General features: G+C 37.7%; 1 protein-coding gene across 2 annotated transcripts in view; it reads right to left on the bottom strand.

Moving 5' to 3' along the window:
* COL21A1 (collagen type XXI alpha 1 chain) overlaps positions 1–12,094 on the bottom strand; it is a 169,320-nt gene that overhangs the window by 1,809 nt on the left and 155,417 nt on the right. For both annotated transcript variants that reach the window (XM_079781606.1, XM_079781605.1), the window contains 7 exons: positions 11,173–11,208; positions 7,434–7,478; positions 2,740–2,772; positions 2,039–2,185; positions 1,902–1,956; positions 1,208–1,408; positions 141–218 (listed from right to left, as the gene is read on the bottom strand). In XM_079781606.1, the coding sequence (XP_079637732.1) occupies positions 141–218; positions 1,208–1,408; positions 1,902–1,956; positions 2,039–2,185; positions 2,740–2,772; positions 7,434–7,478; positions 11,173–11,208 (595 nt within the window). The remainder of the gene's footprint in view (positions 1–140; positions 219–1,207; positions 1,409–1,901; positions 1,957–2,038; positions 2,186–2,739; positions 2,773–7,433; positions 7,479–11,172; positions 11,209–12,094) is intronic.

The following is a 12,094-nucleotide window of genomic DNA, read 5'->3' as shown; positions in this document are numbered from 1 at the left end:
TGAGGCACAGCAACGTTAAATAACACAGCTAGCAGAGGGTGACTTAAGAGACTTGGTTTCAAATTATTTGACATAGATTTGTGAAGATTTTCTTAAAGCAAAGTATGCAGCAACACTTATGAACATATAGCAGTTCTTACCTGGTGGACCAGGAGGCCCTTGCTCTCCAGGGTACCCAAACCCTTGGTTCCCCTTTGCCCCATTTCTTCCTGGGAGGCCTGCAGTGTCAAAGATTGGAGTAAGCTAATTTTTCCTATAAAATCACTGCCTCCTAGATTGTTTCTTTCCAAGCTCTTGATGCACACATGGGAAGAAAAATGCTTATTTTAAAAATAGTTTGCCACCTATTTATTATTACTAACTGGAAACAGAATTTTTGAAGCAAAAATTTCTGAAACTATCAGTGGTCCAGCTATCCTATAAATAAAGAGGGAACATGCAAATTGACCATCACTCCGTCACAAAGATGGTTGCACCCACGTTCCCAAAAGGAGCCTTAACGAGCAATCAGCAGGGACCTGAGGCTACGCCCTCCCCCGCTCCCATGGGGCTTGACAGGGGACCTCAGGCCACACCCCCCACCCTGGTGCCAGGCCAGGGGGCCTGAGGCAATGCCCCCCACCCAGTGGGGCTTGACGGGGGACCTCAAGGTGCGCTTCCCATCCTGGTGCTGGGCTAGGGGACCTCAGGCTGCTCCCCCCGCCCTGGCACTGGGCCAGGGGACCTGAGGCTGCACCCCCCTGCCTGGCTGGGCTTGAACATAAACATTCAAAGACAAAGAGAAGTTGTGGGTTATTAGCAAGTTTGGTTGCGAAACATAATTTTTCCTATAATAGAAAAATTAATTGGATAATCTTTGATAACAGAAATTACCAAAGTTGAAATAAAGGAAATGGCACCTTTGATTTTCTACTTAAAGACCTTATTAGATTCAAGTAAAATTTCTAAGTGCATTGTCAACATTTTCTAATTTGTTACTTTGCATGCTCCCTAACTCTGAACTATCTACCTATACTAGAAAATGTTGCTTCAAGAAAAGAGAATAAGCATTCTTTCACTCAGTTGACAAATTACGGAAAGACTAAGGGATTAACATAATTTTTTTTGTCATCATGAAAACAAAGATGAATTATTTTCTGCTACATGAATTTAGGTATGGATACAAAAAAAGTACCTCTCTTGTTCACTCGCTTATGCACATAAGTACCTTTTAATCCTCGGGCACCTGGGCGTCCAGGAGCACCCATTAGTCCAGGAACACCATCTCTTCCTGGCAAACCAGGAAATCCTCGGGGACCTTCTGGGCCCACAGGACCAGGTGGCCCAGGGACACCAGGGGAACCATGTTGGGACTGGCAACGATCACAATTTTGAATTCTTCCACTCTGAAGTAAGACGGGTAGCTTGGCTTAAAAACAAAGAACCCCACCCCCGTATGCTTAAATATGAGTGGTAATTAACAATATCTCTAATAATTTTTTAAAATTTTCAAGATATCTCTTGCCCAATAATTTCACTTCTAGAAATTTATGTAATTACTCATTGCTCTGTGCAACTGTATAATTTGCTTATAATTGGAGGGAAAGAGTGAAAGTGTCCTGAAGAAAAAATTGATAAATTATAGACATCCATATTTATAAATTAAATTGTCATAATTATGTCAAAAATTTTATTAATGGTGAAATAATAAAAATTTGCTTATTAAAATATTCAAAAATAGTATATATAGTATTTCATCTTTGTTATAAAAATACTCATCTAGAATAAGAACAGACAAGGGTTTATAAATGTTCTTTATTTCTTCTTTATCCTACTTATATATTTTATAATTTCTACAAAGAATTGCTTTTACTTTTATAATTTGAAAACAGTTATTAAAAACTCTAATGTTTGAGACTTACCTCTTAATACATCAGTGCAAATTTGTCGAATAAACTGTTCTGAATATTCTCTCCCCTGCATCAAATTATTAGGGGTTATAACATGTATATACCAAGTAAAAAGCAATGAAAACTATGAAAGAAAGTAGAATACATACAGGCTTCCCATCCAATCCTGGAGGTCCCTGAGGACCTGTTTCTCCAGGTTGTCCCTGGGGACCCACAGGCCCCATCAGGCCATCCATCCCAGATTCTCCTTTTGGTCCAGTGGCACCTCTGACACCAGGTTCTCCCTTTTCACCTTTCTAAAAGCAAAAGAAATCCTCAAGAGTTCTATTTAAGTATTTCAGGAGGCATAATTGCATCTTGAAAATACTCAAGGATATGGATATAAATATAAAACATATATATGTTATATAGTAAGACACAGTTAATGATCTGGAGGGACATTTTATATCACATTCAATGGCCATTTATCCATCCATCCCATCTACTATTTCTTCAGTATATTATGTAGGCAATAAATAGTGCCAGAGATACAATGAATGTGACACAGACCTATTCTCAAGGAGTTTTAATTCTAGTAAGACAGACAAATAGGAAAACACAAAATATTATTCATTGAAAAATATGCAGAAAAAATTTAGCACCCAGTCTAAAAAGACCAATAATATTGTCAAATACATAACATTTCATACCTAACTGAATGAATCTACAGATCCTGAAAGTCACTATTTAGGAACCAATGAAGAACATAAAAGACATTTTCTGTTTGCGATATCAATTACTAGATTTATATAGTAGTGAAAATCCAAGCAATAAGGACTGTAGAGGGAGCATAACAGGTGAAGAAACATACCTCTCCTTTTGCACCATGATGACCGTGAATTCCCTTTAAAAATTAACAGGGGAAAAAACTGTAAAAAATGTGTAAGCTACAGTACCAGCACCATTTTCCACACAGTTAATCAAATTTAATTTTTAGTTTGAAAAATATTGATACAATTAGTGACAGATTTATACATATAAGAGATCTCCTTTGCCTTTTTAAAGGAGACTAATGACTAGGCAATATGCTAACTGAATATATAAAAACTAGAGGCCCGGTGCACAAAATTCATGCATGGGGGCGGGGGTGTCCCTCAGCCCAGCCTGCACCCTCTCCAATCTGGGATCCCTCTCACAATCCAGGACTGCTAGCTCCCAACTGCTTGCCTGCCTGCCTTCCTGATTGCCCCTAACCACTTCTGCCTGCCAGCCTGATCACCCCCTAACCACTCTGCTGCCAGCCTGATTGATGCCTAACTGCTCCCCTGCCAGCCTGTTTGCCCCCAACTTCCCTCCTCTGCTGGCCTGGTCACCCCCAACTGCCCTCCCCTGCAGGGTTGATCGCCTCCATCTGCCCTCCCTTGCAGGCCTGGTGCCTCCCAACTGCCCTCCCCTGCTGGCCATCTTGTGGTGGCCATCTTGTGTCCACATGGGGGCAGTATCTTTGACCACATGGGGGCAGCCATCTTGTGTTTTGGAGTGATGGTCAATCTGCATATTACTCTTTTTATTAGATAGGATAGAGGCCTGGTGTACGCGTGGGGGCCAGCTGGTTTGCCCTGAAGGGTGTCCCGGATCAGGGTGGGGGTTCCCTTGGTGTGTGGGGCAGCCTGAGCAAGGGGCCTGTGGTGGTTTGCAGGCCAGCCATGCCCCCTGGTGACCCAAGCAGAGGCTCTTGTATCTGGAATTTATTTACCTTCTACAATTGAAACTTTGTAGCCTGGAGCAGAGCCAAGCCTCCTGCTTGCTCCGCGGTTGCCGCCATTTCTGTTTGGATTTGTTTACCTTCTATAATTGAAACTTTGTAGCCTTAAGCGGAGGCCTGGGCCAGCCAGGGTGTGCGGAAAGCTTTGCTTCCTCCGTTGCCTGGGAAACCCAAGCCTCCCTCCTGCTCTCTGTGGCTGTAGCCATCTTGGTTGGGTTTATTTGCATACTCGCTCTGATTGGCTGGTGGGCATGGCTTGTGGGTGTAGCGGAGTTAGGGTCAATTTGCATATTACTCTTTTATTAGGTAGAATGTTCATTTACATAACTGTTTCATTATTAGATATGAATATTTTATATGCTACAGACCAAATATAAGGTTAGAATAGGATTCTATCTGAATTATATTTAAATTTAAAATAACAATAATAAATTTTATGCTGAATTTAAAATATATTACTATTTTAATGAAAATTAAAATTCAAATAAGGAAAGATAAGGTATATTTATGCTTTTATTTTGCAATTTAGAGTATTACATTTTCCTGTATATGCTCTTAAAGTTATACTTTACTGCATACTACTGATCAAAGACAAATTAAAGCAAAGATACCAGTAAAAGAGATTAATAGGGAAGAAAATGCCTATTTGTCTATGTCTAAGCCACTCGCTGCTAGTAAATCACTGGATATGGATACATGTAATGGCTATATTGAATTATTTTCACTCATCTTTTTCACATATTCATTCCAATGATATAATATAGATAATAAGAACTTTCAGGGAAGGCATTACATTTTTCCATTTTTGAAATTCATCACACTCAAGGCTCTAAAATCACCAATATCAGTTCAAAACAAGGGTATGGTTTTCACGGACACAGGTAGGATTTCATTATTCAACTTTAAAATTAAAAATTGATGTTCTTCAATTCAATATAAAATGTAGTGTAGAACATTTCACACAATGAATTTTGAATTTGAGGATTTATTTTGATTTATTTCTAGGTTCCCTAAATATGGATATTCAAATTAGGCAAAAGGAAATAAAAATTAGGTAAAATCAGTGTATGGCACAGAGAAAGGTAGATTCTCAAATTAAAGAGTAATTTAAAAATATAAAAATCTTAGTAAACTCTCTCTGTAAGGCCATTCATTAAATATTGAGGATTCTGAAGAAATGCAGCAGTGTTCCCTACCAGACATAATCCTACAACTGGATTCAGTGCAAGAGGAAAGATAAAATAATAAGTTCTCAGGACTAAAGCTGAATTAGAGCTGAAACTGAAAACAGCTATCATCCGAGAATCACTAAGATGATTTCATGAGAGAAACATTCACTTGAATTCCATTCATAACAGGAAGGCCAAGAATTTACACATGCACAGCACTTAGTAGGATGACAGGGAACTCAGACTTAGTTGACTTAAAGAGTTTGGGCAGAGTATCCAGCTGCTGAAAAGCAACAAGTGTTCTGGCCCCAGGGTCCCCCACATCAGCTTAGTTCCTGGGGGTGGGAAATGCAGCTTTCAATGAAGGGCAGAAGCTGTCTAGGGAATCCAAATCCTTTCTTAGAGAGTAGACTTGCTATTTTCCTTGAGAAGTGAGAGAAAAGCAAACCAGTGAGCTAACTATGTGTGAGCTCAAACTCCAAAGGAAGTATCCTTCTGTTTAGAGAGTTATTGTGAGTAACAATTTCTGGCGAAAGGCCTGGGCTAGGGAGGTTGAATGGATGAAGACCCCTTCTCCTCTGGGAAGACTGTTTATAGATAGTGAAATGGAATTTTTGGACTGGAACCCGGATTCTTTGTCCTCCAGAGTCGAAGAATGAATCCACAGACAGAAGATGGTATAGCAAAGGTGGAAATTTATTAAAGAACAAGTACAGACTCCCACATAGGGAGGGGGAAGAGTCCCACTGAGTTCCTTTTCCCTATGGCTTATAAAGGCTGCAGATCCTGGTGCCTTGATATCCCCTCTGAATGGTCACTATTCCCTTGGACTGGTTACTATAGTAACTCCTGGGCTCAAAGGTTGAACCTCAGAGATTCTCCCCGCTCCTTCCTTATTGTTTTCCTATTCCCTTTGGGCTTTTTCTCCTTCTGGATGAAGGACTTCTTTCCCTTTATTTTGTAAATATAGACCTTTTGCTGTTCCCAGCTCCCTCATTCTATGGAAATGTACCTGTTGCAGCTTTTCAGCTTCCCCATTCTATGGAAACATGCCTTCTGCTGCTCTGCAGCCCTGTGCTTCCTCCATGGTCCCCTTAATTTCCAAAATTTCTCAAATTTCCTAAAACCTGTCCTTTTCACCCCCCAAAATTCCTGTTTCAATAGTGTGTGATTAACTTAGTGAAACTGAGGGGGTTGGTCTATGTGGCCAGGGAGGGAAACAGGGATAGGTTTGGTAGTGTTATCAAGTGAATTTGAATCAAGTGGAGGATCACAAAAATTAAGAGACATTTTTCATTAACATTGTGGTACCGTGGAAAACTCAATCTATTTCTCCTCTTAAATACCTTGGTGCTTATTGTTAGCTTCTAAATTCTCAACTCTTCTTAATATCTTGCACTCACCTTCCAGCCCATATTACAGACAACCTTGGGGCCATATGCTTTTAAACACTTTCCCCGTGGACTTCCATATTTCTCCAAGCGCGGGACACCGAGACCCCTGTCCTTAGAGACAGCACGTGGTTTTATCCACGTGTCTCCAGAACTGGTGTAATTACTGAATCTTTCTCCTCCCCACACGCAAAAGTGACCACCCTATGGTGATGGGGAGCATAAGACATTTTTGGGGCTGGCAGTCTGAATTTGTTCCAGTAACCTGCTTTCTACTGCACTCTCTTGCTAGCTGATAATTAACTCCATTTGTGAAAGAATATAGGAGACTAGCAGCTGGACTCTGTACCTAAGTTAATCAATGTCCCTAATGCACATTCCTGAAGTCACTGCCCCTTCCTTAATTCCAGATCTTAGAGTCCCCTGAACCAGCAGTGCTGCTTTGAATAAAGGCTTTTCCTGAAACCTCAGAGTGTCCAACTGTCTCTTCCGTGCCAATTCCATAAATTCTTTATTCCATAACAATGGGAGGGCTCCTATGTACAGCTTGCCCTTTAAATGTGGACCAAGTTGGAACTGAGCTTAAGTAGAGGCGATGCAGCAGGAGATGTGCTATGTAAGTATTAATCACTTTCGTGCTCTTTTTGGTTCAATTTGGCTCCAACTGAACTTATGTGCCAGATGGTAATCTCATTAGAACACTAATTAATGAGGAGGATTTAATCAGGGAAGAAGCAAAACAATCTTATTATGTATCTGTTTCATAATACCATCCCTCAAAATAAGATTTTAATAAGTCTCTGGTGTAGTAATTTATATTTCTGAACAAACTAGAGGAAAACAAGTACATTCCTCCACTACATATGGCCTCAACTGTTCATATTGCAAGAAGAAAATCAAGATTAAACAGTAGGTATGGAGATGCTGTCATTGTACCGCTGCCTTTGGCCAATAAATACTTCTAAAATGGGTGGCATTGTCTACCTTCAGTCATGTAAGTGGCCATAAAAAAGCATTGAAAAGCAAGTTTCAGAGCCACCAATAGAAACGAGATAAGAAAGTGAACGTAAAACAATTAAAAGCAAACCAGTATACCACCACCACCTAGCATTTTCATCCTTGTATGATTAGAATTCATAGTACATTGACCCTTCCCTTCTATTTTTAATGAAAGTAACCCTCACTCAGCCCAATTATATTATTCCTTATTTCATTTTCCAGCAAAGAAAAAAATATATACCTGTTGCCCTGGAATCCCTGGTCTTCCATTTTCTCCCTTTTGGCCCTTTAAAATTTAACAAACGTTATTAATTAGCTTGCACAATTATGATACAATCACATATAAAAACAAACCATGTGTTACTCTATAGTCTAGAATAAATGGCACAAAAGCAGTAATGCAACTATGTAAATGATGTTAGATGTAGGGAAGTCTCTCAAAAAAAAAAAAAGTGAGAGAAAAATTTACCTAATATAGTTAAAATAGATAGAGACAAGAAATAAACTTTGGGAGAACATGTAAATAATTTTAGATAACTGAGAATGTTTTTCCATGTCCACATTAACAGCATGAAAGTAATTTAAAAATCCAATGGCTGTGGACATTTTATTAATTTCAATGACATAATTATGTTCAGTGTTGATTATACTCATTTGAGGACAGAAAACCTCTTTAAAGGGGTTTTTAAAAATTAAAAATATACTGCAAATATATTTTGAATGAATATAATTAAATCAGGACACACAAGAAGGGAGAAAATTGATAAATATATAAACACACTTGTCCACTCAATAAATATTTTTGGATCTCCACCATTTATAAGACATTGTACTAGACCTGGAAGCACTACTTCATTCCTTTGTGGAACAAGATAACTAGCAGTTTCTAGAAAAATATATGCCTTGATAACATAATCAATTAAAAATCTAGTGACTAAAATTTTAAATCACTCTTACATAGTGATTTATTCATTTTCTTACATAGGTGAATTCCCAATATTCATTGAGAAGCACCCATTTGTGGGACCTTAGAGACATGAAAACAAAGATAGCATTGCTGCCTTCAAATTGCTTACTGAGTGGTGGGAAAGATAATCAATTAAATCAAGGATGAAAATTTTAAAAAAACAGAATACCGAAAAAAAACTGTCTGATAAGTGTACAATGTACAATTAAACATCTGGCTGAATACTATTGAAACATAGAAAGGGACATCTGACAGAGAGAGTAAGGAAGATGACTCAACTTTGACTGCAACCTTTTGGGATGACAAAGAGGTAGTCAATGAGAAAAGATAAGAGGGTGTTTGAGGGAGTCAACTACAGAACAAAGACGAGTAATTTCTTTTGGCTAAAGCAGTGGGCAATAATAGATAATAGTGGGCAGAGTGGCAAGAGAGAAGACTGAAGAAGAAGATTCAGTTAAACCAGGAGGAATTTTATGAGGCAGATCTTATCTTGAACTGTGTGGGACACCATTGATGGATTCCTAAGCAGATAGGTAATTCAGTTATTGCAAGCTGGTAAAGGGGGGAGTGGGGGCAGGGAGGAAGTAGACTGGACTCAAATAGACCAGTTAGGAAAATATTACAGTAATCCAGGACCACTGATAAGAAATGATTAGGACGGGGGAGGAGGGGGGAGGGTCAGGGAACAGAGAAGAGCCAAGTTCAAGAGACATTTAGATATAAAATTGCATGTGAAGAAAGAGATTGAGTTTTAAGATGACTTTTAAGACTTTATTTCTTGGGTAACTGTGTGGTGGTACCAATTACTATGACAAAGAATCTATGGGTAGGAGATAGTTTAAGACTTTATTTCTTGGGTAACTGTGTGGTGGTACCAATTACTATGACAAAGAATCTATGGGGAAAGAGGACAAGTCCTGATTTAAACATGTTGAGGTACATGAGACCTTGGTATTCCAAAAGCAATACCAAGAAGGAAATTGGAATATATGGGTCTAGAGCTCACAGTTACTTAAAATTTACCTCACTTTTAATTTCAAAATTAACTTAGAAAAATCACAATAATACAATAATACTTGAGTATCTTCAGTAAAAAACAAACAACAAAAAAATGCTTTTTCTGAAAAAAAACACACAAAAAAACAAAAAAAAACAAACCAACTGTTAGACGGTTACCTAGCAGATTTTGACTCTATTATTATCTATTTGAAATTTCCTTTTATGCCTCCAAAAATTCTAGAACTCTCAAAATTCTATCTGTAAAATTTTGCAAAGAATTTTTCTTTTCACATTAAGCTTATTCTACATAAAACTAAGCCATGATAACTGAGTTTTATAATCTTAAAAACATTGTAAAAGTACTGTCTGGACATTAGATTTATAATTCATGGTTGTGTTACAGAAAACCAGAGAAGAACCAAGCAACACTTAGAGAGATGGAGTTACATTTATTATGCGCGGGTCCAGAGGAAAATGTCTCTCAAATTCTGGGCCCCAACATGGAGGAACTTTCCCTATTTATATGTTTTTACCTTCTTTGTCTCCCAAATATGGGGTGTTTCTGGCCCCTTTTGCAAGTTCTTAAAGAGCCCCTATGTGCTGGGGCCTTGAGACCTCAACCAAAGGCCTGGCCTGGTGCCAGCACGGATAATTTTGTCCGGGGAAGGTTTAATGGCCTCTCTGAAGTGGGAGTAGTCTTATTTTCCTTATTATTTAAGCAAGCAAGCATTTACAGAAGCCAAATAGCAGGGTTAAAATTTCAAACAGCATTTTTTTTTAATATAAGATGGATGCTTCATTTGGAAAAGTCTTCCATTTCTAAAACTTAACAGGTTGAAAGACCAACAGATATAATTTATTCCAGATAAGCATACCATTGATCCTGCTAGTGGCATCCTATTTATGGGTCAGTGTTCAGTGAGTGAAAAAACCCTTTGAATAGCTACTTAAATTGAAGTGAAACTGTCCTAGTCTTCCCTCGTAGTAGCATGGTTCTCCTCTTTGTTTTTGTTGCTAAGACACCCAAAATGAAATGACCTTCCTAACCACCCTAGATTCCTTGGCCCAGTATAGTTTTATGTTTAATTTTCCTTCTACTGATTAGTATGTTTCCTTCCATTGATTAGTATTACATTAGATAGTAATAATTTCTTATCAAATTTACTTGTGCCATAAGCCATTTCAAATCATTTTGAAACATATACACTATAAACATAAGTAAATATATATTAAAGTGTGCAATAAAATATATATCTTTATTTTGTTGAATCACCTGGTTTTAAGTTTTTTACAATGAAGTGGTGAAAAATCTTTTTATTTTATTTTATTGGCGACACTATTACAGATGCTCCCCATTTTTCCCATTTTCCCTCCTCCACCCAGCAACCCCCATCCCCATCCTTCACCACATTATTGCCTTTGACCATGGGCTATGCATATATGTTCTTTGATTAATCTTCCAGTCTCCCCAGCCCCCACCCGTCTTGGATCTGTCAGTCTGTTCCTTGTATCCATGCCTCTGGTCCTTTTTTTTGTTTTCATCAGTTTATTTTGTTCATTAGATTCCACATATGAGTGAGATCATGTGATACTTATCTTTCTCTGACTGACTTATTTTGCTTAGCATAATAATCTCCAGGTCTATCCATACTGTCTCCAAGGGCAAGAACTCCTTCTTTTTTATAGCTGTGTAGTATTCCATTGTGTAAATGTACCACGAATTTTATATATACTCATCTACTGATGGTACTTGGGCTGTTTCCAGATCTTATTTATTGTAAGTAGCGCTGCTATGAACATAGGGGTGCATACATTCTTTCTGATTGGTGTTTAGGGATCTTAACCTTAGATTTGACATGGTCTGAACAGTTTAGTAACAAAAGGAGAAAGCTGGAATTTAACAATTAGATATTGACGGTAAAAGACAAAAGAACTGGAAAAGCAACCAAAGCATTAAAAGAATAAAGACCTTATTTTATAGCCAAGCAGAAAAAAAAAAAAGCCAACAATATACCTGAATGCCTTTTTCACCTTGATTTCCTTTGTCCCCCTGCAAAAAGGCAATTTTATATGTATCATAGTAGCATATTATGTCTCAAGCAAAGAAAAATATATGATCTCATACAAGTTCCACAAATGCCTTATATACAGAAGCTGACTCCAACACAACATTTGGGAAGAGAATAAAATCACATGCTGTCAAAATGATGTTTTAAATGAACATTTTCTTGTGCTTTTACAGTGAAAAGAAAATTTACTACTATTTCTATTTTAACAGAAGAAGAAAACTTTTCTATATTGATCATAACCTGAAGTTAAACAAGGAAAAGAGGATTTATTTTGGCAAATGTTATTTTAAGAAATCAAACTGAAAAATCTTCCATTAAGTTCACAGTAGCCACAATGTTAGAGGAAACAATGAAATAAAACATAATGTTGAAATGATATTTTAAAAAACATATGCTTCAAAATGAAGTTTGGGGGGATTAAATTCCATAATAATAAGCTTCCTAGAATTTCTCAGTTAGAAGAGACATTAGAGACCAACTAGTTCAAGGTCCTTGTGCGTATTGATAATGAACCCACAGATCAGGAAGAGTGACCGCTCTCCCAAAGTTGAACTTGGACAGTTTCCAAATTTCTTTTCACCGCACCATGTTATCAGCAAACAAAATACAGTTTTTGTGTTTACAGCAAGCAGAATGCAGATTTTCTTTTATATGGCAAATTTCTGAACAAGGAAATGCTCTAAATCTAACTATGTATTCACAGTAGATTTACTTAATATTCACTGAGGATCTAACATTTAATTGCTGCGATGAAGGTCATTCCTATGTCAGCAAGTGCTGCCTACTGCTCATCAGAACCAAAAGGTCAAGGATCATACTGGGCATAATAATTTAGGGGCCAAGTAGATAATACATGAGGGATAGAAA

Source organism: Cnephaeus nilssonii (genome assembly GCF_951640355.1).
Source record: "Cnephaeus nilssonii genome assembly, chromosome: 9".
In the NCBI taxonomy this organism is placed as follows: domain Eukaryota; kingdom Metazoa; phylum Chordata; class Mammalia; order Chiroptera; family Vespertilionidae; genus Cnephaeus; species Cnephaeus nilssonii.
Note: the sequence above shows the minus strand (reverse complement) of the source record. Positions and strands in the feature narration are given on the sequence as shown.